The sequence below is a fragment of the Chelonia mydas genome, chromosome 9, assembly GCF_015237465.2.
Source record: "Chelonia mydas isolate rCheMyd1 chromosome 9, rCheMyd1.pri.v2, whole genome shotgun sequence".
Classification (NCBI taxonomy): Eukaryota; Metazoa; Chordata; order Testudines; family Cheloniidae; genus Chelonia; species Chelonia mydas.
In genome coordinates, this window is record NC_057855.1 from 7,444,495 (window position 1) to 7,472,473 (window position 27,979).

The window sequence follows — 27,979 nt, forward strand, 5'->3', positions numbered from 1 at the left end:
ATCAAAGAGAGGAAACAATAGAGAGAGCGAGAGATGACTAGAAAGGGCAAATGCGCTTAGCAAAGAACTAGAACCTAACAGAAACTGAGCTCAGTGTATGCAGCTCCAGGACAATTTTCAGAGAGACAGTACCCCCGGCAGATAGGAAATTGATAACGCAGCACGGTGAGATGTTGGGGATAATTGAGGTTTCAGTGGCTCTGATTGTGTGTCTCCTGATTGCACAGTTTCTGAAGTTGCAATGGACACGTAGACGGTTTCCTCCTGGACCAACTCCCCTACCCATTATTGGCAACTTATGGCTGCTGGACTTTAAACTTCACCGAGAAAATCTTGTTAAGGTATTTATTTTAGCAGAATTCTGTACTTGGCTGAAATAGAGAAGCTTGGAATGATTCAGGTGGATTTAAAATTGGCATTGCACAGGAGTTACCTAATCAATTATAGGGTATTCCCCAACCTGACTTAATTATTACCCAAACACACGCGACGTGGGGAACTGCACTACTGGGAAAAAAGAATAATCACTTTCAATTGCTATTTTTCTTCTTTGCTTTTGCTGTTCTCTCGCTAAGAATGTCCAAATAGGCATATTTATAACGTACAGACTTTATTATCACAAGTCCAGTGTGTGAATAATACTGAGACCCTGAACCAAAACCCACTGATATCAATGGGAGTCTTTCCATTGCCTTCGCTGGATTTTGGATCAGGCCCTATTGTTTCCAAAGCAGTTCCGAGACCATTTAGATATCCTGTTTTGCCAGAGGCTGAACAGCTCGTCGCTTCTCTGGTATTTCTTCCAGACTGCGAGTGGTACTAGGTAATAGATACAGAAGACTCAGCCTTCTTCTAAAAAGCAACTCATTATATTCTACTGACGGTTTGGACTCACTCTCTGCTCTCTATATATTGTGGGTATCTCATTCTATAAGGCATCCATGGCAGGACTTTTCTTGCAGGAGGCACTATGATATATTGACACTGTGGCAGAGCTCCGACCTTGTCCCCGTGGGTCCCACGCTTCCAGGTGGTTTATGCTAGCTTCGGAGGGTTGCAGTGAGCCTTGATGTCGCCCTTCTCTCTCTAGGGCCAGGGATGCAGTCTACTGAGCCTTTTTCATCATAAGCCAGCAATGGAGGTCGGTGAGAGAATTCCCACAGTCTCTGTTGCTCCTACAGCCTTATACCAAAACAGTTCAGCCTCCTGTCCTGACAGGGGCCTGTCTTCCCCTCCCAGGAGGTGTTTCTGTTGTGGTGGGTTGGGGGGAATCTGGGCCCACCCTCTACTCTGGGTCCTGGCCCAGGGACCCTAATGGTAGCTTCTCTTGGCAGCCAACCTTTCACTGCCAGAGTTGCTAGATTTCCCTGGGCCACTTCTCCACAGCTCTCCTGCTTCTCCCTTCTTCACCCTTACCTTAGGGCTCCCTTACCAATGACTTGAGCGTGTCTTCATGAACCAGCCCTTCAGCCGCACTTCCTCTCCCCGGCTTTCCTCTGCCTGACTGGAGTGAGCCCTTTTGTAGTATCAGAGGGGCCTTAATTAGAGTCAGGTGGTCACATTAGCTTAATGGCCTCACCTGACTCTTTGCAGGTTAATTAGAGTCAGGTGTTCTCATTAGCCAGGAGCCTAGCCCCTGCTCTGGTCAGTCAGGGAACAGAAAACAGTTAATCCAGTGGCCAGTATATCTGCCTTCTGCTACTCTGCTGTGCCCAACTGGCCTGGGTCTATCACATATCCCTCCCCACTGCTCAACACCAAGGGGTTGGGCAGCTTGGGACGCCAGACAGTGTGCGCGTGATAAGCCATCGGCGTTGCCATGGCGACTCCCTGCTCTGCGCTGTATGTGGAACTGGAAAGGTTGGAGGGATAAGAACCACCTGGTTACCCTCGTGTTCTTTTCCTTGTTCCGTTGCACCCATTGAAGAGGGGCATGGTCGGTCACAAGGATAAATCTGCTCCCCAACAGGTAATAACGCAACGTTTCCATGGCCCATTTTACGGCGAGGCACTCTCTCTCTCTCACTGTGTATTTTTGTTCCCTCGGAAGGAGTTTCCTATGAGGTACAGAATTGGGTGGTCCTCTTCCCCAACCATCTGTGACAGGACGGCCCCTAGCCCCACCTCAGATGCATCTTTCTGTAGGATGAATTCGTTGGTGAAATCCGGGGCTATCAATATGGGGTTACTGCAGAGGGCAGTCTGTAGGTCCGCAAATGCCCTCTCTGCTGCACCGGACCATCTGACTGGATCAGGACCATGGGCCTTCACTAAGTCCGTTGTGGCAAAATGGGGGATGAAAAGCCGGTAATACCCCACCACCCCTAGGAATGCTCGGACCTGCTTCTTATGACTTGGCCGTGGCCAATTTTGGATGGCCTCTAACTTATTCAGTTGGGGTTTTACCAGACCTTTTCCCTACCACATAGCCAAGATATTTGGCCTCCATGAACCCTACGGCGCACTTAACAGAGTTCGCCGTAAGGCCAGCTCGCCTGAAGGTATCAAGGACCGCCCCCACCTTCAAGTGGGTTTCCCAATCTGGGGTATGAATCACCATGTCATCCAAGTAGGCCACAGCATAACTGGCATGGGGGCGTAATAACTTGTCCATGAGGTGCTGAAAGGTAGCTGGGGCCCCATATAGTCCAAAAGGGAGGCCTGTATATTGGAAGAGACCCTCTGGTGTAGAAAACGCCGTCTTTTCCTTTGCATCTTCGACTAGGGGAATCTGCCAGTACCCCTTTGTCAAGTCCAGGGTTGTCAAGTACTGGGCATTCCCCAGACGGTCCACTAGTTTGTCGATGCGGAGTATAGGGTAGGCATCAAACTGGGATATCTTGTTTAGTCGACGGAAGTTGTTGCAGAACCTCTTGGTGCCATCAGGTTTGGGCACCAACACTATTGGTCTGGATCACTGACTGTGGGATTCTTCGATGATCCCCACCTCCAGCGTTTTCCTGACTTCTGCTTTTATTTCCTCCCTTTTGGCTGCTGGCACCAGGTAGGGCCTCATAGTTACTCTGGCCCCAGGGTTCGTGATGACATGGTGATATGTCCCGGTTGTGTGACCTGGCTTTGTCGAGAATACCTCTTGATATTGGGCGAGATTATATACACAGACACCATGAAACAATACCTCCTCCCACCCCACTCTCCTGCTGGTAATAGCTTATCTAAAGTGATCATCAAGTTGGGCCACACACAAACTCTCCCCACAATGTGCATGACAATCAAGGTGGGCCAGCATAAATGTGGGGAGAGTGCTCAGTTTGGATGAGCTATTGCCAGCAGGAGAGTGAGTTTGTGTGTGTGTTGGGGGGGGTGGGGGTGAGAAAACCTGGATTTGTGCTAGAAATGGCCCACCTTGATTATCATGCACATTGTAGGGAGAGTGGTCACTTTGGATAAGCTATTACCAGCAGGAGAGTGAGTTTGTGTGTGTGTGTTTTTTTGGAAAAAGGGGGGGGGGGGTGAGAAAACCTGTATTTGTGCTGGAAATGGCCCACCTTGATTTTCATGCACGTTGTAAGGAGAGTGTTCACTTTGGATAGGCTATTACCAACAGGAGAGTGAGTTTGTGTATGTGGTTTTTGGAGGGGGGTGAGGGGGTGAGAGAACCTGGATTTGTGCAGGAAATGGCCCACCTTGATTATCATACACATTGTGAAGAGAGTGGTCACTTTGAATGGGCTATTACCAGCAGGAGAGTGAGTTTGGGGGGGGGGGGGGGGGGCGGAGGGTGAGAAAACCTGGATTTGTGCTGGAAATGGCCCAACTTGATGATCACTTTAGATAAGCTATTACCAGCAGGAGAGTGGGGTGGGAGGAGGTATTGTTTCCTGGTGTCTGTGTATATAATGTCTTCTGCAGTTTCCACAGTATGCATCCGATGAAGTGAGCTGTAGCTCACGAAAGCTCATGCTCAAATAAATTGGTTAGTCTCTAAGGTGCCACAAGTACTCCTTTTCTTTTTGTTCCCTAGATACAACTCTTCCCAAACCACTGTGCATGCCTCTCGCGCATGCCAGGGTTTCAGAAGGTTGACCTGGTATATCTGCTCTAGTTTTTGATGTCCTGGTTGTCGCACCTTGTAATTTACTTCCCCTATGGGTTCGACTATTTTGTAGGGCCCTTGCCACTGGGCCAACAGCTTACTTTCTGCCGTGGGTACCAGTACTACTACACGGGTCACCGGGTTGAAACTGACGAACCTTGGCTTGATGGTTGTAGTAGGATCTCTGGGCCTCTTGGGCCTTCTCTAGGTGCTCCCTCACTATGGGCGTGACCCAGGCTATCCGGTCCCTCATCCATAGCACATGATCTATTACGTTCTTTCCCTCACTGGGTTCCTCCTCCCAAATTTCCTTGGCTAGGTCCAGGGTGTCTCGGGGGTTGCGTCCATACAACAGCTCAAAGGGAGAGAATCCGGTGGAAGCTTGGGGGACCTCACGGATGGCGATCATGAGGTACAGTAGTAGGTTGTCCCAATCTTTTCTATCCTTGCTTACCACCTTTCCTATCATGGCCTTGAGGGTCTGGTTAAATCTTTCCACCAGACCATCGGTTTGTGGATGGTCAACTGAGGTCTGCAGGGTCTCGACATGGAGCAGGGAACACAGGTCCTTCATCAACTTAGACATGAATGGTGTTCCCAGGCCTGTGAGGATTTCTTTTGGTAGCCCTACTCGGGCAAAGATTGCCACTAATTCTTTGGTAATGCTCTTGGAAACTGTGTTTTGTAAGCTTCTGGGTATCTGGTTGCATAGTCTAGGATGATAAGCCATACTGGTGGCCTCAGGTCGTTTTCTCTAGCAGCCCCATGGCAATCCGCTTGAACAGAACTTCGATGATCGGCAGGGGAACCAGAGGAGCTCTTAGATGTGGACGAGGGCTGTGCAGTTGACATTCGGGGCAAGAGGCACAGTACCGCCGGACGTCTTTATGTACCCCCGCCCAGAAGAACCTGCGTAAGAATCACACCTGGGTTTTCTCCACTCCCAGGTGCCCTCCAAAAAGGTGACTGTGAGTGAGGCTTAATATTGCCTTCTGGTGTTTCCGGGGTACTAGGAGCTGGTGTACGTCTTGCTCCTGCATTTGCACAACCCGGTATAGGAGATTCCTCTTGATCACAAAATAAGGCCCTGGCCCCCAGGTCTTTCCCCTCTATAGGTACCCCATCTATCTCAGCCACCTCCTTCCTGGCGTTCTCGTACCTTGGGTCTTCCACCTGGTCCCGTCCAAAAGTCTCTCTCCCGGGGCTTATCAGCCCAAGCTCTGAGGGATCTGTCTCTGCCCTCTCAGCTGGATCGGTGAGGTTGGGGCTGGAAGCGGTCTCTGACCCCTCCTGTCTTGCGGGGTTGTCCAGGTACATCTGCCTACACAGGCAGCCCTCGGTCCTTGTATCCGGATTCGGGTACCCAAGGGCTTGGCCACCCTCCTTTCTCTCTTGGTCTTCCTGCCTTTCCCCGGGACAGGGGATAGCTCCTGGGACATTTCTGCGAAAAATGGGAGGTGACATTTGCCTCCTGAAGTTCGGGGAGCTCCCCTCCCTCCAGTCCCTCTGGTAGAAGCAAGTTTCCAAACCCAGGGAAATCTCTACCTATGAGCATGGACTACAGGAGGTTTGGGACTACCCCTGCTTTCACGCCGTGACATTTCCCTGAATTTCAATTTTCACTGGTGTGATGGGGTAGTAACTAACAGTCCCATGGACACAGGTTACCCCCATACGCTTAGCCTGCATTAACTGGCTGCACTTCACTAACTTACCTGAAATTAGGGTGATGTAGACTCAGGGAGTGCTGAGTGCCATGGTTTCTACCCCATTCAACTTTACCGGCCTTGTATATTTAGGTGGGGTGCAACCTACAATATTGAGTAGGCTGTACGGGTCTGTCCCGTCCCCCAGGTTCCACTGCATGGGCGCTACGAGATTGGGGCGTTGGACCGCTATGTGCCCCAACTCCCTGCACCCGTCACACTTATAATTACTTCCAGTCATTCCCCCGTCACATGGGTTAGGGGCTTCAGTCCCAGGGTTCCCCCCACTCAGGCCTTTTCCTTCCTTCTGGGTTCCTGGCTGGTTTTCGGTCCCCCTCTTCTTCCACCTAGGACTCCCTGGGGATTTGGCCACCCGACCCTCCAGGGTCAGGGTCAAGTGTTTGCTTCAGGAGGGGCCTTCCTTGGGGAGTTGGGTCAATTCCCTGACTGTCATCCGTCTTTCCACCAAAGTGCTCATTTCATCGTAGGTGGATGGATCATTCTGGCATACCCATTTGCGGAGATCTGGCGGCAGTCCCCACATGTAATGGTCCATTATCAAAGTCTCCAAAATCTCCTCCGGGCTGCATGCCTTGGGCCGTAGCCACTTCCGAACGAGGTGTATGAGATCGAATAGTTGGGACCTCGGAGGTTTATTCTCCCTGTATTTCCACTCCTGGAACCTCTGGGCCCGTACCACTGCCGTCACCCCTGATCATCCTAGGATCTCTGCCCTCAGCCGGGAATAGTCAGCAGTGTCCTTGGTGGGCAGATCAAAGTAGGCCTTCTGGGCCTCTCCACACAAAAAAGGGGCGAGAATGCTGGCCCACTGCTCCTGGGGCCACGCCTCACACTGAGCAGACCTTTCAAATGAGAGGAGATATGCCTCTACGTCATCCTCTGCTGTCATCTTTGGCAGACAACCGGTGGCCCTCAGGGTTCGGGTCCCATCGGACTGCCGGGCCTGGGTGGTGAGGATAGTCAGCTGGTCCATTACCTCGCACAGGAGGGCTTGACCTTGGGTCACCTGGCTCATTAATAATTGGTTGGTTTCCTACTGTAGCCTCATGGACTCCTGTTGCGCCATCGCCTGAGCCCGGGTGGCCTCCTGCTGGGCCGCCGTGGCTTGCACCAGCGCTCTCACCACCTCCTCCATTGTGGTACAAACAAAAACCCCAAACCATAAACCCTAGTGCACTTTTTAAAAAACAAACAAACCCTCTTTGTTCCGCCACACACTGTGAACAATCAGTATCCCACTTCTCACACCAGCTGTGGCAGAGCTCCGACCTTGTCCCCGTAGGTCCCGCGCTTCCAGGCAGTTTATGCTAGCTTCGGAGGCTCACTGCAACCCTCCACGTAGCCCTTCTCTCTCGAGGGCCAGAGATGCAGTCTACTAAGCCCTTTTCATCATAAGCCAGCAAGGAGGTCGGTGAGAGAACTCCCACAGTCTCTGTTGCTCCTACGGCCTCATGCCAAAACAGTTCAGCCTCCTGTCCTGACAGGGGCCTGTCTTCCCCTCCCAGGAGGTGTTTCTGTTGTGGTGGGTTGGGGGGAACCCGGGCCCGCGCTTTACTCCAGGTTCCGGTCCAGGGACCCCAATGGTAGCAGCTGTTGGCAGCCAGCCTTTCACTGCCAGAGTTGCTAGATTTCCCTGGGCCACTTCTCCACAGCTCTCCTGCTTCTCCCTTCTTCACCTTTACCTTAGGGCTCCCTTACCAGTGACTTGAGGGTGTCTTCATAAACCAGCCATTCAGCCACACTTCCGCTCCCTGGCTTTCCTCTGCTTGACTGGAGTGAGCCCTTTTGTAGTACCAGGGGGGCCTTAATTAGAGTCAGGTGGTCACATTAGCTTAATGGCCTCACCTGATTCTTTGCAGGTTAATTGGAGTCAGGTGTTCTCATTAGCCAGGAGCCTAGCCCCTGCTCTGGTCAGTTAAGGAACAGAAAACTGTTAATATCTGCCTTCTGCTATTCTGCTGTACCCAACTGGCCTGGGTCTATCACAACACTCATATCAGTGAAATGTCTCCAGACTGTGAGAACTTTGATCTCCATAGCATGGCCAACTGTACACCCTAAAACAAAATTTTGCAATAACCCAGACAATTGGTTTTAAGATGGAGTAGGAAAAACTGTACTCCTGTTTTGCTGAAGTGCCATTCTCTTGAGAAACAGTTTAAATAATTACAATAGTAAGAAATTCACTTCAGACTCTGTTTCAGGAGAAAATATAAGTCTGACCCGAGAAAAGGCAATGAGAAGGAAGATAAGAAAAATCACAGGGAAGCAGTAAGAAAAGAAACGTAGAGTGCAAAAATAGTTTTCTTCCTACATTGACATTGAGAGAAACAAACACATACAATAATTCGCAATAAATGAAAACAAAAAGGAAAAAACAAATACAAAAAAAAAAGAAAAAATAACAAGTGTCTGTTTATTCACTTTAACTTTGAGCTGATGTAATATTTTAGTCAAAGTTCTCTGGTTCTCCTTTTGTCGCCTTTTCCCTCCTGTTGAATGATGTTCTAATGTTCAGCGTCCATGTTGCATAAAATGAAGTAGGACTGGCATTCCATACCCAAAGTGTGTTACGTTAGAAAGTAAATTCTGTTGTAAACTCTAATCCAATTCAGTCAGAGGCAAATGGGTTTAGTCAGAGTTATAGAAAACATCCGAAAGAAGCCTTTTAATAGATCTGCCTGTTGCTTTCAATTTTTCTGACTTATGGTTATCAACTCTCCAGTTAACCAACATCTATGGCAACATTTACACAGTGTGGATGGGGCAGACACCTGTGATTGTATTGAATGGCTACAAAGCACTAAAAGATGGCCTTATCTCCCATTCAGAAGAGATTTCTGGACGGCCTCTCACCCCCTTCTATAGGGATCTGATGGGAGAAAAAGGTAAAAGATATTACTCTTTTGCAAGGAATAATATTGAAGTATAAAGGTGGCATTCTAAGGCAGAGAATTCTTCCCAGATACTGTCTTGCCACATGGTACTTATGCAGTTGGATAGCAGGGCTCCACGCAGAACTGCAATATTAAAAAAGAAAAACAGACCAAAAAAGGCAAATCCTGTACCACTTACATAACACACCACTGGCTATGCTTTTCTTCTTTAATTCTTCTTAGGATTTGGAGAAAAATTTGCCCACCAAGTTGGCCTTAATATGGCTTAATTTTAAAGAGACAATGTCTCCATATACAAAACCCCCACAACAGACATGTATTCAAAGGTTTGCCTATAAGCACATCTGACACACCAATAGATGAGTTATTCTATACTCTCCAAAAGCTGCCCCCATGGAGTTTCCAGGGATGTGACTATAACAAGATATATAGTTATACTAATGGTGATAGAAACCCAAGTAACAGATCACAGCTCAAAGTCTGTAAAGCATGTCATTGTTTCCTCTTATTAGAAAAATGCATCTTAATTTAAACTTGCCTTCCGATATAAAAGGGTTTCCTTCCTAGCAAGAGCATAATGGTGTTTCTATTGTCCTCAGGTATTTTCCTGACAAGCGGTCACACCTGGAAGCAGCAGAGACGCTTTGGTATGACGTTTCTAAGGCGCCTGGAACTGGGTAAGAAAAGCCTGGAGCACCGAATACAAGAGGAGACCAGACACCTGGTGGAGGTCTTTGCGAGTCAGAAAGGTAAATTCTTTGAAAGATAGTAATTTAGAGCTGTTCCCTATATATAAGACAGGCTGTGGGAGTGATAACAAGTCTAACAGCACTTCTGTTCTTGAATGACACAGAGATGCTCACGCTGGTGGGGACTGTTATGGGTTTCTTAATTGAGCTGTTGCTCACGAAAGCTTATGCTCAAATAAATTTGTTAGTCTCGAAGGTGCCACAAGTCCACCTGTTCTTAATTGCCTAAGTGAACGAAGCACTTTAGGAGGAGTGCTCAGGTTTGAGTGTACAGATAGACATTTAACGGGTTTTAAAAATAAATACACCGAAACCAATTTTTATTTCTCATTCATATCACTGTCCTATTGAAAAAACAGGGAGCTGGAACAATCCCTATCTTTAGAATCACTTAACACTTTCCATTACACAAAATTCTTGTGACCTTTTTGTGTGAGGCTTTACAACTCCATTGCTTGCAGGAGACCTTTGAAATTCAGCTGGGAATGGGCCCTCAGGCTAGAAACATGTCTTTCCCTTTTCCCATGAAATTTCATGCAGGCCTGGATGAAATATAAGCCACTGAAAATCACCATCTTCCCTCGCTTGTGTTGTTCAGTAACATTGTGGCAGAATGCCAAGAGAATAATAACTGAACATAAATATTCAAAAAAATTAGGTCTACACCACCAAAGCAGTAGCACCCCATGCTGTACGGGGAATGCCTAAATAGTCCTAAGTATCAGGGGGTAGCCGTGTTAGTCTGTATCCACAAAAACAACAAGGAGTCCGGTGGCACCTTAAAGACTAACAGCTTTATTTGGGCATAAGCTTTCGTGGGTAAAACACCACTTCTTGATCTGAAGAAGTGGTGTTTTACCCATGAAAGCTTATGCCCAAATAAATCCGTTAGTCTTTAAGGTGCCACCAGACTCCTTGTTGTTTTTTAAACAGTCCTGTCGCTCCAGAGGCAGCAGTCTCTGTTGCAATGCTGCAGGTTCAGGGTACAAACCCTGATGATGTATGGGAGGAGCGGGTGGAGCTGTTATTGGTGCACAAAATATAGCTTGCCTTTTCCCTTTGGAACCGCCCCCCCCGGGAATTACACATAGAAAACCACGTTAGAATCATAGTCATTTAGGTTGCAAAGTCAAGCACTTGAAAGAGACGAAATACCAGAATGAAGATTGCCGCTGGAACCTGAATTTTTCCCTCTTGTGAAAATTCATTATAACCTTTTATTACCTGTTCATTCATTCATACACACAGACCCTGAGGACTTTTTTTCACTCTGGATGCACAAGACAGCAAAATTAACATTGCCCAGACAATTTTTAATCTAGCATTTGCTAACTTTTGAGCACTTTTCTTTGCCACCTAAACAACATTATTGTAATGCAGTTTTGTAGTATGTGATATCAATTTAGATTGAAGCCAGATATATTTGAAATGAATAATATACCTTACCTTTTAATGATAGCTTAGGAAATGTGAATACTTGTGTGACATTATTAATATGAACGGGGACCGTATAGATCATTGTTATAACCAAGGTCCTGTGGTGGCACCAAATCTTGTATAAAGGGGGTCAGATAAGGTGTCTCAGACAAGGTTATGATTTGCTGGTTATGATTATGCTGTCTGTATGCAGATATCATTTTGTATTTAAAGTTATAAGTAAGTATTGGCTCTATACTGTCTGTATTGCAAACTTGTGCTATGCTTCTGGGGGACACCCCAGACAAGTTGGTATCAGCGCTGCCTAGCCTGCTTGATGGCCCATTAAGGACCATCAGCTCTACAGCTGACCCATTGAGAGAAGGCAGACACGCCTTGTGACTCAGCAAGGTGTGCAGGGACCTGCCTATGGACAGAGCTCTGACGCTTTCAAGCCATGGCTGGGCAGCTTGTGTTTGGGACAAAGAAAGCAGAGACCACATGGCAAGAGACTATAAAAGGCTGCTGCATCTTGTCTTCAATCCTGCTTCTTACTTCTGGAGGAACCTTCCTGCAAACTGAAGCTCTGAACAAAGGACTGAATGACCCATCCCAGCTGTGGATGTTCTCCAAAGATTTGATTTAAACCTGCAGTTTATTCTATCACTGCTACAGGCCTGAACCAAGAACTTTGCCATGACTGTATGTCATTGATTCCATTTAACCCATTCTAGCTCTCATCTATATTTCTTTCTTTTTATGAATAAACCTTTAGATTTTAGATTCTGAAGGATTGGCAACAGTGTGATTTGTGGATAAGATCTGATTTGTATATTGATCTGGGTCTGGGGCTTGGTCCTTTGGGATTGGGAGAACCATTTTTTCTTTTACTGGGGCATTCGTTTTCATAATCATTCGTCCCCATAACGAATGGCACCGGTGGTGATACTGGGAAACTGGAGTGTCTAAGGGAATTGCTTGTATGACTTATGGTTAGCCAGTGGGGTAAAACCGAAGTCTTCTCTGTTTGGCTGGTTTGGTGTGCAAAGGAACCCCAGCCTTGGGCTGTAACTGCCCTGCTCTGCTCTGCTCTAAGCAATTTGTCCTGAATTGATACTCTCAGAAGTGTCTCACCAAAGGCAGCATTGTTACAGTAGCATAGTTGTGAACCAAGGCAATTAAGCTTTGGATCAAAACCCCATGCTATCCAAATTTGAATTTTGGTACTGAGAGTCTGGTTGGTTAAGGAGCAGTTGCAATGGGTGAGCAGAGAGCATATGAGGGCCTTGACAAAAAAGCCCTGGAAGTTTTGTGTTCAGAAAAGGGGATAAGCTTTAAAAAGAAAGCTACAAATCAAGAACTGAGAGAGCTGTTAATGGCCAGTGATCAGAAGGCAGGAGCACAGCCCTTACCCGATACTACAGAAGCTGCAGAAGCAATTAGAATGCAAAAGGCAGCAAGTAAACTGCACCTTGAGCATGAACAGAAACTAGCAGACATTCGACGGCTGGAAAAGCAAAAGAATGCTGAATTGGAAAGAGAAGCTACTATAAGAGAGGAAAGGGCTCGTAGGGAGCGTATTGAACGGCTGGCTGCTGACGAGAGGGTTCGCCAGATGCAACAGGAGACTCATCAGATGCAACAGGAGATGGCCAGACCTCAGCTCCAAGTCAAAAAAGCAATGGAAGAACAGCTAAAATTGTATCCTCTTGGAAGTCCAGTTTATAACAATATTGGTATACTATATATTACTCTCAGCAGTTTTCTGTGTTTAACCAGTTTTGCTATGGCCAGGGAGAGGGGGATTCTAGCCTGGTGGGAAATAGCTGTTTGTCCGTGGAAGAAAGCTGTTTGTCCATGAATGCAGTTTCTGAATGTCTAAGATCTCAGAAGTGAATCTGGAATTAGATCAAGCACAGAAAGAACTCATTGGTCAAGAAAATGTTTCTCAGGAGCAGATTAAAGTGGATGGTCAGGTTAAAGCCCTAGCTGAGGAAGAAAAGGGTAGATTTTTGATGGGAGAGGAGGACAAAGAAAGTTTGGATGAGCCTAGACAGACTTGTGAGCTGATGGCTTTATCCAGTCAGCAGTTTGGAAAGGCAAGGATAGTGGAAGATGAGCGTCCCTTGTACCTTACCTGTGTGGAGAATTGTGACAGTGAAGGAAATGTGCCTGTGTCTGTCAGGGGTAATGGCTTGCCTATGGAGGGAGCTACCCCAGCCTCCAAACAGTTGTCTGTGAACAGCTGTGTGTGCTGGGACAAGGGGAATGAGATCCCAAGCTGTGTGTCTGTTAAAGCGGAAGGTTTCTCCAGCTCTTCTTTGTCTGTAAAGGTTTCAGAGTAGCAGCCGTGTTAATCTGTATTTGCAAAAAGAAAAGGAGTACTAGTGGCACCTTAAAGACTAACCAATTTATTTGAGCATAAGCTTTCGTGAGCTACAGCTCACTTCATCGGATGCATTCAGTGGAAAATACAGTGAGGAGATTTATATACACACAGAACATGAAAAAATGGGTGTTATCATACACACTGTAAGGAGAGTGATCACTTAAGATGAGCTATTACCAGCAGGAGAGCAGGGGGGAGAAAACCTTTTGTAGTGATAATCAAGGTGGGCCATTTCCAGCAGTTAACAGGAATGTCCGAGGAGCAGTGGGGGGGTGGGGGAAATAAACACAGGGAAATAGTTTTACTTTGTGTAATGACAAAGTCCCAGTCTCTATTCAAGCCTAAGTTAATTGTATCCAGTTTGCAAATTAATTCCAATTCAGCAGTCTCTCGTTGGAGTCTGTTTTTGAAGTCTTTTTGTTCTAATATTGCAACCTTTAGGTCTGAAATCGAGTGACCAGAGAGATTGAAGTGTTCTCCGACTGGTTTATGAATGTTATAATTCTTGACGTCTGATTTGTGTCCATTTATTCTTTTACGTAGAGACTGTCCAGTTTGACCAATGTACATGGCAGAGGGGCATTGCTGGCACATGATGGCATATATCACATTGGTAGATGTGCAGGGGAACGAGCCTCTGATAGTGTGGCTGATGTGACTAGGTCCTGTGATGGTGTCCCCTGAATAGATATGTGGACACAGTTGGCAACGGGCTTTGTTGCAAGGATAGGTTCCTGGGTTAGTGGTTCTGTTGTGTGGTGTGTGGTTGCTGGTGAGTATTTGCTTCAGGTTGGGGGGCTGTCTGTAGGCAAGGACTGGCCTGTCTCCCAAGATCTGTGAGAGTGATGGGTTGTCCTTCAGGATAGGTTGTAGATCCTTGATGATGCATTGGAGAGGTTTTAGTTGGGGGCTGAAGGTGATGGCTAGTGGTGTTCTGTTATTATCTTTGTTGGGCCTGTCCTGTAGTAGGTGACTTCTGGGTACTCTTCTGGCTCTGTCAATCTGTTTCTTCACTTCAGCAGGTGGGTACTGTAGTTGTAAGAATGCTTGATAGAGATCTTGTAGGTGTTTGTCTCTGTCTGAGGGGTTGGAGCAGATGCGGTTGTATCGTAGAGCTTGGCTGTAGACAATGGATCGTGTGGTGTGGTCTGGGTGAAAGCTGGAGGCATGTAGGTAGGAATAGCGGTCAGTAGGTTTCCGGTATAGGGTGGTGTTTATGTGACCATTGCTTATTAGCACTGTAGTGTCCAGGAAGTGGATCTCTTGTGTGGACTGGTCCAGCCTGAGGTTGATGGTGGGATGGAAATTGTTGAAATCATGGTGGAATTCCTCAAGGACTTCTTTTCCATGGGTCCAGATGATGAAGATGTCATCAATATAGCGCAAGTAGAGTAGGGGCATTAGGGGACGAGAGCTGAGGAAGCGTTGTTCTAAGTCAGCCATAAAAATATTGGCATACTGTGGGGCATGCGGGTACCCATAGCAGTGCCGCTGATTTGAAGGTATACATTGTCCCAAATGTGAAATAGTTATGGGTGAGGACAAAGTCACAAAGTTCAGCCACCAGGTTTGCCGTGACATTATCGGGGATAGCCTCTGTCCTTCATGCCATTGGACATTTTTTCAAATATTTTGGCATTTTGTCTTTTCGAATGGAGTTCTGCCAGCATGGATTCATCTCACCATACAGCAATCAGATCCCGTACCTTCTGTTCGGTCCATGTTGGAGCTCTTTGGTGATTCTGGGACTGCATGGTCTCCTGTGATGATGAGCTCTGCATGGTGACCTGTGCAGGTGAGCTCGCCACGCTGGCCAAACAGGAAATGAGATTCAAAAGTTCACGGGCCTTTTCCTGTCTACCTGGCCAGTGCATCTGAGTTGAGAGCACTGTCCAGAGCGGTCACAGCTGAGCACTCTGGGATAACTCCTAGAGGCCAATACTGTCAAATTGCGTCCACAGTACCCCAAATTTGACCCAGCAAGGATGATTTCAGCGCTAATCCCCTTGTTGGGGGTGGAGTAAAGAAATAGATTTTAAGAGTCCTTTAAGTAAAAAAAAAAAAAATGGCTTCGTCGTGTGGACGGGTGCAGGGTGAAATCGAGATAACGCTGCTAAATTCGACCTCAACTCGTAGTGTAGACCAGGCCTCTGTAAGACAGAGTCCAGCCTTGAAATTGGTAGAGTAAAGGATCTGAAAACCTGTAAACAGGTTCCTGCCTGTGTTGATGCAAATTACCTGCTGACAGGGAGAAGAAAGACTTGCTAATAGCTGTTAGCAAAGAGATCACACCCAACCAGCCAGTGAATTCTGTTAAGCAAGAGAAATCAGGATTTGATCCTTCAGGACAGGAAGAAAAAAGAAAACTTGATTTTGCAACGGGAAGCCATAGGGTGACCCTAAAAGGCCCAAACCCCAATGGTATTAAGCCAAAGGTGTGGCATGACAAGAATAATTGTAAATGGACACTTGCAATAGATTTGTTGTTATTGCTAATGGTTATTTTTTTAACTAATATGTTATCAAGAACTGTAAAAATGTACAAGGTGCCTAATCTTTTGAAAAAACCCTTGAACATGTTAAGAGTGATACATGAAAACACACTTTATGTTAAAAGGCCTTGTAATGCTGATGTTGCACAGTTAGTGCCTGTAAACAGTCCTGGAACTTTTCACGGGAGAAAAGACATTCCAAACTTGATGTCATTTCAAAGTTTGGAAGAAACTAAAACTTTGTCAGTAGAAAGGAAAAATTAAAACTCCTGCCTAGAAGCTTGAGGACTTATGCTCTTATTTCAGTGCACAGCACAGAGGGGAGAAAAAAATGCAGTAATTCCACACAAAACAGGCCACAGACCAAACAGGGAAACATAGATGCAAGGGTTGTTTCCTCCAAACGTATTATATTCAGTAGCATCATTCCATTGTAAAGGACAAGGACTAACATAAATAAATTCCAAGAATCTCTTCACAAATATCTTCAGTTCTTTTAGAAAAAGGAAGTCCTCTCCAGGTTCTAGTTCATCTGTTTAGTTTACATTAAATAGAATTCACTCCTTTGTAAAATGTCTCACTTATCTAAAAGTAATTCAATCTCCTTTACATTGTACAACTGCTAGTACTATTGTGCAGATTCCTTCATGGTCCTCCTTAACACTCCTCACCACAGTCCATTCAGTGGTTCTAAGTAACACCTGCCGTATTTTCAGGGAAATCCTTCGACCCCCATACCCACATCGTCCATGCTGTCGCAAATGTGATTTGCACTGTGGTTTTTGGCCATCGCTTCTCCAGTGAGGATGATTCCTTCAACCGGCTCATCAAAGCCATCTATTTTGTGATCTTCTTCCAGGCCACTATCTGGGGCAGGGTGAGCATACAGTTATTCCGGTTCTTATCACTGTAAAGTTTATCTATGCTTCACCAGGAAAACCAAAGTGGTTAATGGTTACTGAATGGTTACTGTATATACATAGTACAGAGAGATGGACATCTACCACAGGATGTAATTTCCAAAAAGTATTATGCAGGATTTTTGCTTATGAAGCAATAAATACACACGTCATAGATCTCATGTCTTATTTATAGGACACCATCAGTAAATCATGTGGCCCAAGACTTGAGTTATTAGTACAAATCATTATTTCTTTTGGCAGCAGATTTCCAAATCATTTAATGTGTTTCAAAACCAAGAAACGTTTACATAAACGTGTGTGTCTTGAACCAGATTTCTAAATGCTAGCACTAAACCTAACACTCTTGGAATGCTGATTTTGTACTTGGAAACTGAGACATAAAAGTACAGTTAATAAAATCCAAAACTTTGAAGCCCTGTCATTTTGAGCAGATTTCTGATCAGTCTCGCTCAAGATCTGATCTACAAATCCTAAATGTATGTTCTATACTGCATTCTCTCTCAGAATTTGTTTAAATTAATCTGCACATATATTCTGTATGGATGGTGCTTTTTCTTCTCCTTTTAAGGCCAGAAGGGGCCATCAAATCATCTTGTCTGACCTCTTGTATGATACAGAGGCCATAGAATTTCATCATGACTAAAGCATATTTTTAAACTAGGGCTGTCGATTAATCGCAGTTAACTCACGCGATTAACTCAAAAAAATTAATCGCAATTAATCGCAGTTTTAAATCTCATCGTTAAACAATAGAATACCAATTGAAATTTATTAAATATTTTGGATGTTTTTTTACATTTTCATATATATTGTATCTGGGTTGTAATTGAAATCAAGGTGTATATTATTTTTTATTACAAATATTTGCACTGTAAAAATGATAAACAAAAGAAATAGTATGAAGTGAATTGAAAAATACAAGTACTGGAGTGCAATCTCTTTATCATGAAAGTGCAGCTTACAAATGTAGATTTTTTTTTTTGTTACATAACTTCACTCAAAAACAAAACAACGTAAAACTTCAGAGCCTACAAGTCCACTCAGTCCTATTTCTTGTTCAGCCAATCGCCAAAGACAAACAAGTTTGTTACACTTACAGGAGATAATGCTGCCTGCTTCTTATTTACGTCACCAGAAAGTGAGAACAGGTGTTCACATGGCACTTTTGTAGCTGGCATTGCAAGGTATTAACATGCCAGATATGCTAAACATTCATATTCCCCTTCATGTTTCGACCACCATTCCAGAGGACATGCTTCCATGCCGATGACGCTCGTTAAAAAAATAACGTGTTAATTAAATTTGTGACTGAACTTCTTGGGGGAGAATTGTATGGCCTCTACTCTGTTTTACCCGCATTCTGCCATATATTTCGTGATATAGCAGTCTCGGATGATGACCCAGCACATGTTGCTCATTTTAAGAACACTTTCACTGCAGATTTCAGAAAACGCAAAGAAGGTACCAATGTGAGATTTCTAAAGATCGCTACAGCACTCGACTCAAGGTTTAAGAATCTGAAGTGCCTTCCAAAATCCGAGAGGCAAAAGGTTTGGAGCATGCTTTCAGAAGTCTTAAAACAGCAACACTCCGATGTGGAAACTACAGAACCCGAACCACCAAAAAAGAAAATCAACCTTCTGCTAGTGGCATCTAACTCAGATAATGAAAATGAACATGTGTTGGTCCACACTGCCTTGGATTGGTATAGAGCAGAACCCGTCATCAGCATGAACACATGTCCCCTGGAATGGTGGTTGAAGCATGAAGGGATATATGAATCTTTAGTGCATCTGGCACGTAAATATCTTGTGATGCTGGCTACAACAGTGCCATGCGAATGCCTGTTCTCACTTTCTGGTGACATTATAAACAAGAAGCGGGCAGCATTATCTCCAGCAAATGTGAACAAACTTGTTTGTCTGAGCGATTGGCTGAATGAGAAGTAGGACTGAGTGGATTTGCAGGCTCTAAAATTTTACATTGTTTTGGTTTTGAATGCAAGTTTTTTGTACATAATTCTACATTTGCAAGTTCAACTTTCATGATAAAGAGATTTCCCTACAGTACTTGTATTAGGTGAATTGAAACATACTATTTTTTTTTACAGTGCAAATACTTGTAATCAAAAATAAATATAAAGTGAGCACTGTACACTTTGTATTCTGTGTTGTAACTGAAATCAATATCTTCGAAAATGTAGAAAACATCCAAAATATTAAAATAAATGGTATTCTATTATGGTTTAACACTGTGATTAATCACACAATTAATCACGATTAATTTTTTTAATCACTTGACAGCCCTATTTTAAACATATCTGAAGTTTATCTGTTTATTGGGCTATGTTGCCTTTCTGGCATTCTAGTATTCACTGATAGTATTTTTGGGTACCCTGAGGCCTTCAAGTAGGGGTGCTTCAGAAATTAAAACATAAATGTAAGTGAACTCTGCAGAAGTTGCTCTGCTTACAGCCCTAGAGACCAAAATCCTCTATCCACAGAAGAGGCACAGCATAAGCAATGCAAAAGAAAGCTTCCCACAAATGACTTCCTAACGGTGCATCTCATCTCTGTTTTGGAGGGAACACATCTAGGAATTCAGCCTCGAAACCCACTCAGTCTTCAGTCTCTTTAGCGAGGAAGTTAAACAGGGTGACAATAGCATAGGCACTGCGCCTGCTCCCTAGTAACTAGACTTGCGGTACTACCACCAGCTCATTACACACATGTCACTGAGCAGATGTCACCTCTCTGCAGCTTCTGGTCAACATGCTCCATGGCCTGGGCTCATGGTGTCTGTGGGTCTGTCTACACTGCAATAAAACAGCCGAAGCTAGCCCGTCAGCTGAGTCAGGCTTGTGGGGCTCAGACTGCGGGGCTATAATATTGCAGTCTAGATGTTTGGTCTGGAGCCCAGGCTCTCAGACCCTGCAATGGGGGAGAGACCCAGAGCCCAGGCTCCAGCTCGAGCCCCAATAGCTGCACTGCAATTTTACAGCCCGGCAGCCTGAGCCCCGCAAGCCCGAATTAGCTGATAGCGATGAGCCAAGGGTGTTTTATTGCAGTGTAGACATAACTTAAAAACAGTCCAAAGCTCCAGGAAAAAGACCGTGGTCAGCAATTGTGCCCCTCTGGCACAAAGGAACGCTCAACTTCTGGGGGTGATCCAAGACTGTGGATTGAATTCCCCCAGGCACTAAGGACCATGACAGACCTAACTACTTTCCACACCTAATGCAAGGTGCATTTCTTTAACCTTGCCTTCTCTTACCTAAACACAGAGCAACAGGTATATTTATATTAAAAACACCCTTCTGAAACAAGACTCTCCAATGCACATGCTCTGGGGAGAGAATGAGCGAACAAACTCCATGATAGGTGTGCAGACACGTTGTTTAATGAACACTGGAGAGCACTCAGATACTACCATGAATAAGCACAGTACAAAAATGTATGTAGAACAGAACATCAGTTTAGTCCAGATCAGAACTGACTTAAAGCAGAGGTTAAAAGGTTTCATATTCCTACTAGAAATGTAAACCGTCCAGTCCCTTCATACTTTTATTTAAGTTTTCATGACACTTTAAACTTCCTCAGGTTCACTTGCTTATATCAAAGAACTCACATCATCTCCTCTATGTTTTACCCATAGATGTATGATGCTTTCCCATGGTTTATGCATCATCTCCCAGGACCTCACCAGGAAGTGTTTGTGTACACCGATTTTATGCATAATTTAGTTAAGAACGAAGTCCGAAGTCATAAGGAGAGATGGAAAGAAGATGATCCACAGGATCTCATTGACTTCTACCTGGCTCAGATAGAAAAAGTAAGTGCCTGTACTCTGTATAACACTAGCTTCTCCTTAGCCTCACTGTCCACTGCAGAGAGACTTAGTTGAAGGATTGCTAAATAATTTTATAGATTAATATTTCAAATCTTCCTGTAATTTGGGACTTCAGAAGCGTTTTTGTTCCCCCCCCCATTTGTTGGGCATTTCACGAGACGTTTTCATCAAGAAACACTGCAACCGTGTCAGCTGCCTCCCCTGCGCCCCCTTGTGGCTAGGGGTGGTGCTGCAGTACCCAGCCTCAGTTTCCGCTCTTGGTTCCTCACACTCAAAAGAGGCTTTCCCAAGTCCAGCAGCAGCAGCACCTCTTTGGGCTGATTTTAACGAAGTTCCAGAACAAACACAAAAGCTTTCCCACTCAGCCGTAAGCTGGGCAGAGCCCCTTTTCGCTGAGGTACTGTCTCTTCCTCTGTTCTCTAAGCCACTGGAGCAGACGCCAGGCCTGGTCCCCTTCTTGGTCTCTCCCCGAAAGGAAAACAAAATCGTCCAGATGGGTCTTTCTACCCAGCCCCCAAATCCCTTCCCAGGAATCACTACAGGAGGCAAACACGCTCCCTGCAGCTTCACTCTGTCGCCCCCAACCATTTGGCCATCCACCAACCTCTGTTTTTCTACCTCCCCAGAGGTTCAATTTAGTCACACACCTGCCTGTCACATGACTTGCTTCCTTCTCTCCACCAGGGGAGGATAATTAGCTGTGTCACAGATGGGCTGAGAGATACGTCCCTTTAGAAGGGCCAGCCGACCTGTGAAAAATGTGTTAATTACTACACAGTCAATTGGTCTACAATTACTACACAATCACATTGGTGAGGCCTCATCTGGAGTACTGGGTCCAGTTTTGGGCCCCACACTACAAGAAGGACGTGGATAAATTGGAGAGAGTCCAGCGAAGGGCAACAAAAATTATTAGGGGTCTGGAACACATGACTTATGAGGAGAGGCTGAGGGAACTGGGATTGTTTAGTCTGCGGAAGAGAAGAATGAGGGGGGATTTGATAGCTGCTTTCAACTACCTGAGAGGTGGTTCCAGAGAGGATGGTTCTAGACTATTCTCAGTGGTAGAAGAGGACAGGACAAGGAGTAATGGTCTCAAGTTGCAGTGGGGGAGGTTTAGGTTGGATATTAGGAAAAACTTTTTCACTAAGAGGGTGGTGAAACACTGGAATGCGTTACCTAGGGAGGTGGTAGAATCTCCTTCCTTGGAAGTTTTTAAGGTCAGGCTTGACAAAGCCTTGGCTGGGATGATTTGATTGGGGATTGGTCCTGCTTTGAGCAGGGGGTTGGACTAGATGACCTCCTGAGGTCCCTTCCAACCCTGATATTCTATGATTCAACCGTACTCCTGTAGAACCTTCTGCTTTCCAATCTTGTGAATGTCACCTTCAGACCAAAGATGACCCCACCTCCACCTTTAATGAAGATAACATGGTTCAGACTGTGGCTGATCTTTTGCTGGGAGGGACAGAAACCACAACTATCACCCTGTGCTGGGCACTCCTCTATATGCTGCAATACCCAGATATCCAAGGTGAGTGAATGCGCATCAAAGGGACACACATTAAAGTTTGCCAATAATTACTAAACAAATATTAGCTCAGATTAACAGGGTGCTGCAAGATACAGTGACCTGCCAGCAATGAACATCAGTGCTTAGCTGTTAATATCTAACAGCTCAGAAAGGAGAATTTAATCTATGAAATATCATGAAAGGAAATAGAAATATGCTGTCACCCCACCAGCTGCCTGAAATGCAACACCAGCAGGCTATTTGTCTCCCACTTCATACTAAGACAATAGCGAGGGGAGACAGCAGGCTAAAGGGGCAATTTCACAAGTAAAACAAGCATATTTTCTCTCACTAATACTTTCTCATTGCCAAAGTAGAAACAGTGAACAGCACTTAAAAATTTACCTAATCTGACATGTATTTATAACTTTCCTGTCAAAAGATATGGTGAATATAATGGCAATATGTCGATGTCCCTCATTTCATCTAGACGGAAATACGCAGGCACTTCTGTAAAGATTAATTTGAAAGAGAAGTACCATTTGAGAAATTACCATGAGTTCTGGGGAAACACTCCCCCTCTCTAAAGATCAACTTCAAACCAATGCAGGGATCAAACCACACTCCAAAGCATCTCACGGCAACGTATTCTTATTTTACAAAACCCTGGATTGTGTAGGTCCAGTCAAGGGACACACAGCAAGTTAACACAGCTTTGTAAAGAGATGGGCGTATTAAAAAGAAAACCAGAAAAAGGGATGAAAAATATTCACCGGTTATAAGTAAAACCAAGTATTTCTTTGTAGAGAGAGTCCAGAAGGAACTAGACACGGTTCTGGAACCTTCCCAACTAATCCACTATGAGGACCGGAAGAAACTGCCTTACACAAACGCTGTGATTCATGAGATCTTGCGCTGCAGCAACATTACTGCTGTCGGGAGCCCTCGGCAGTGCGTGAAGGATACAACGGTGCTGGGGTTTCCCGTTGAAAAGGTACAACAGTATTCCCCATGTTAATAACCCCTGCTTCTTTTGCATCATTATTACTAAAGGCACGTCTACACTAGAGACATATATCAACCTATGTTAGGTCGACTTACAGACACTGTTACAGCCTACAGCAGAGGGGGGCAAACTACGGCCCGCAGGCCATATCCGGCCCTCAGGACCCTTCCCTCTGGCCCCTGCCAGGGAACGGGGTCAGGACAGGCTTGCAGAGGAGCCAGCCCAATTCCCCTGCAGCGTGGTGAGCGGGCGAGAGGCTAGCCCCTGGTCCCTCCCCTCTTCCCTCCCTCACAGTCACAGTTCCCCCAACGCCTGGGCAGCGTGGCTGCAGCTCCAGCCGGGCAGCACGGCTATAGCGTGGCCAGGGGTAGTTACGGGGGGGGAGGGGGCGAGGAGCAGGGGGAGTTGCAAGAGGGCGGTCAAGGGGCCTGGGCCCTGCTGCCAGGGACAGTGGCAGAGCAAGCCAGGGCCCCCCTCCATCTCCAGCATGCTTGGCCCCTGTCCCCAGCAGCCAAGCCCAGACAGGGAGCGAGCCCTGCCCGACTGCCAGAGAGAGCAGCCAAACAAGCAGGGGAAACACACAGGGAAAGGACTGAGCCCCATTTCCCCCACCCCACAGATAAGGTGGGGCAGGGAGAGCAGGGAGGGTTGGATAGGGGGCAGGGGGGCTTCAGGGGGTCAGTCACAGGGTGGGGAGCAGGGGAGATTGGATGGGGCGGAGGTCCCGGGGGTGGTCAGGGGGTGGGGAGCAGGGAGGATTGGACAGGGGACGGGCGTCCCGGGGGGATGATCAGGGGGCAGAGAGCAGGGGTGTTTGGATAAGATGCAGGAGTCCCAGGGGGCAGTCAGGGGTGGGGAGCAGGGGGAGTTGGGAGTTCCAGGGGGCTGGAATGGGGGCAGGGGCCAGGCCATGCATAGCCTCCCCCAGCCTTCCCTACCTGGCCCTCCATACAATTTTTGTACCCGATGTGGCCCTAGGGGCAAAAAGTTTGCTCACCCCTGGCCTACAGTCTACACTACAGATTTACAGTTGTAATTACTGCGGTGGCTGATGTCCACACTACCCTCCTTCTGTTGGTGGCATGCGTCCTCACTAGAAGCACTTCCATTGACTGAAGAGGGGCAGCGTAGGGAGGCTAAGAGCCAGGGCTCGCAGCTCCCTGCAGCTCCCCACTGGGAGCCCAGCTGCTCCCCGCCACCCCCAGGCTCTTGGTTCCCCACTCCCACCTGCGAGCCACCCAGCCACCCAGGGTTCGTGCCTCCCCGCTCACAGCTGGGTGCAGGGGGCAGCTGCCCGGGCTTCTCGGCTCCCTGAGCGGGAAGCCGCCGTGCAACAGCCCAGCCGGGCTCCAGCTACCCAGCTTTCTTGTCAATTTCACTGCTCCAGCATGGAGCTGTAAAATTGACAAGACAGCCAACAGCTGCTGTGGCTACACAGACACTGTGTTGTCATAACTACACCAACGTAAGTCCTATGCCTCTCGTGGAGGTGGAGTTATTATGTCGGTGTAGCAGGGCACTTACATCAGTGGGACAAAGCTGTGGTGTGTACACTGACATAATTAGGTCAATGTAAAGTGCCTTCCATCCACCTAACTGTGTAGCGTAGACCAGCCCTAAGTATTCATGTTACACTCATGCCTCGCTATCCTAATTAAGGATCAGGGCCCCATTGTGGTAAGAACTTCAGAAAAAATAGCAAAGACGACAGTCCCTGCCCCCAAACACTTTCCGTCTATACATGAGACAGGACAGAACAGATGGACAGAACAGGCAAATAGCGTGGAAGTAGGTTGGGAGTTGAAAAATGACCATAGCTTTGCAGAAGTAGTCTAGGCCTGTAGGCATCAAGAAGGTTTTAAGGTGGGGGAAGAGAGATGGTGGTGTGCTTTATGAATTTGATTGGGCATTTTCCCCACACATATGAGAGGATCACGGGAGAAAGCCTGGAGGCGTCTGAGGGAGATGATGATTAGGGCTGCCGTCAATACCAAGCGAAGGCAGGAGCCAACTGTTCAATGTGCCAGTAGATCTTACCGATAGCATGGGGCTCACTGGTGAAGGGCCAGAAATGCAAAGACAAGGAGCTAGTGTCTGATGTGGTGTGATAGACGGACCCAGCAAAGAAATGGAAAGAGATGGTTGATGTGGTTAGAGTGACAAGCCATGAATGCAATCCTAGTAGCAGAATTTTGAATACACTTGAGAGAGACAATGTAGCTGGCATCAAGGCCAGAGAAGAAGAGATTATAAGGCTCATGGCATAAAATGATGAGATTAGATGACAGTCTGGACACAGACAAGGCCAAATCTTTGAAATATTACATTGGTGGCAGCAGCAAGATTTGGCTGCAGTCTAGATTTGTGAGTTTGGAGAGAAGGCCAAGTTGATGAGAACATCCAAATTATGGTCTTGCAACAACTGGGAGGGTGGTGGTGGTGTTATCCACAGTGATGGAGTAAATGGAGAAAGAAGAAGGCCAAAACTCAGTTTTGACCATGTTGAATTCAAGGTTCCAGCTGGACATCCATGAAGAAATGTTAGAAAAGCTATCTCAGATGTAGAACTGGATGGAGAGGAACTCAAAGCAGTAGTTACAGAAGACATATTCTATGTGTGGAGGGGAAAGGGACAGGGAAGTAAGTGGGGTCAAGGTTAGATTTTTTTCATGATAGGGAAGAGAAAAGCATGCATTTATTGAGAGGAGTGAGTGGTTAAGAGAGAGCAAGGAAGAGGGTGAATGGGGTGAAGGGAGGTAGGGTAGGATCGGGTTGCTGGGACAGATGGATTAAAGGAGGGCAGATGAGAAACCTCTGTGTCAGTAACAGAGGAGAAGGAGAGAATGTGATAAAAGGAAAAAGAGGGCAATTTGTAACAGAACATTTGAGTACAGTACTATCAGATGTGACCCTGGTGCACCACGCGGATAAGCAGAGAAATGAGGCTAGACAGTCTGAGCCACACAGCTGCTGTAAAAGGGCATAGACTTGTTGATGTCAATGAAGCCACACTGATTTACACAAGCTGAGAACCTGCTCCTGTTTTTAATGCTTAGCTAACAAAGACTAATTCACAAATAGAAGACAATTAAGTTTTGCTTCTTTTTCAGGGCACAATTGTATTGCCAAACTTACACTCTGCTGTATACGATTCTGAACACTGGGAGACCCCATGGAAGTTCAACCCGAGTCACTTTCTCGATTCAGATGGCAACTTTGTAAACAATGAAGCATTCATACCTTTCTCAGCAGGTATTTCATTGGCATCTAAATCTGCTTGCTCCAAGTACGTAAGCACGTGAGATGCTAGCTACATACATGGGGCAGCTAGCCCTTCCCGCCGGTCCCACAGTGGCAGCCATGCTTTATTTCTAGTGATCTAGCATGGGCATGTCTCCATGACCTGCCTGTGAATTACATCCCCGGCTCGAAGCATAGACATACCCAAAGCCAGATATATATCTAGCATCTCTCAGGTAAAGAAAAGTATACAGATTATGTCCCCCTGAGGCAACTTCTCACCTTAGAGTCCAAGAGACTCAGCAGAATTTTGTTTGGAAATTCACTTTTCTCTGACTCACTCTGTGCAATCATTTGTAGGAGTAATGCCCTTCTCTTGTTCCTTCCGTAGGGCATCGGGTGTGTTTGGGGGAACAGATGGCAAGAACTGAGCTCTTCATCTTCTTTGTCAACCTGCTGCGGGTGTTCACATTCCAGCTTCCAGAGGGAGTGAAGGAAGTCAATCTGAACTATATTTTAGGGGCTATATTGCAGCCACATCCATATAAGCTCCATGTGGTTCCACGCTAGTCTGAAACAAACCATAAATGGAGGTGATTCTGTCAGGGATTTTAATATCAATCTTGTACTTTATCTCATTAGTCTTATTTGATAATTCAGTATTGTGACAGTGGATGGAGATAGTTTTATTTAGGAACACAGACTTATTAAATTTTAACTTTTAAAAAATAAATGCATTTGCCAAAGATCAAGCGATCTTCAGTGTACAAAAGTGCAAGGTAACACCTATTGGAAAGAATTATCTAAACTATTTCTACACAGTAGAGATACTGATGAACTAGCTGTAGTCCCACCACGGCTGCACAATTGTCCAGATATAATAAAGATGCATTATTTTAATTGAACTTCAGTGTGTACCATTCACTCTTCTGTGTTCACAAAACCTCTCTTCTCTCCTTCAAAGTTCATTTCACATGTTTTTATCCAAAGGCTATCAATGTACTTTGGGTCCCCCTTCCTTTACTCTCTCTGGGAGGACTATTCACAGTAGTAAAGTTAAGCATGCAGACGTCTGCAGTTTTAGGGCCTCATTTCCTCTCACAACCACCATTCTTTTGAACGTCCCTTTGGATTTGGCAATGTGACATGTCACTGTAGTGTTACAGATTCTTTTTGTTCGCCTTCTTCTCCTGGTTTCCTCATTAAATGTTACTGTCTCTTGACAAGATGCTTATGCATCTGTTTTGTTATATCAATCATGGCATCTCCAGGAACCTGCTCTTTTTCTTCTTAAGAATCCCTCGTTTCCCTTTACAACTCCATCCTCTTTTGAGAAGTTAATGGAACAACATTCTACTACTGGTTACTTAAAGTGAGGGCACTGAGCAGTTGAGAACTGAAGAAATTAGATCAAATTACCACCATTTCTTAGGATCAACCCCTAGATATAACACTATTCTATGAAAATTAAGGGTTTGGTGCACTTGGTACTACCATTTATTGCATCACCATCCCACTAATCTCAACCAAACGTATCGCGCTCTGTTGATTCCACTTCTGAAAAGGTTCCGTTTCCAAATCAGCTGCGTGCAGCCTAGTTTTCTTCAGTTTCTGAAGTTCAATAGGGAAAAGCGTAAAAGATTCTGGAGTGAATTTTGACGCTGAAAGTATCATTGTGCATGTAAAGCTGCTGTAAAGTCAACGTCAGAGGAGAACTGGGC

At 45.8% G+C, this 27,979-nt stretch overlaps 1 protein-coding gene across 1 annotated transcript; it reads left to right on the forward strand.

Annotated features, from left to right (window-relative positions):
- The first annotated feature begins 97 nt into the window (after positions 1 to 97).
- On the forward strand, positions 98 to 26,828 carry LOC102935704 (cytochrome P450 2J5). Its single transcript, XM_007068622.4, is given in 10 exon segments — positions 98 to 133; positions 135 to 341; positions 8,510 to 8,672; positions 9,281 to 9,430; positions 16,444 to 16,604; positions 20,305 to 20,481; positions 21,892 to 22,033; positions 22,819 to 23,006; positions 26,129 to 26,270; positions 26,650 to 26,828. Coding segments are annotated over 10 exon segments (1,545 nt in total).
- Positions 26,829 to 27,979: the final 1,151 nt, after the last annotated feature.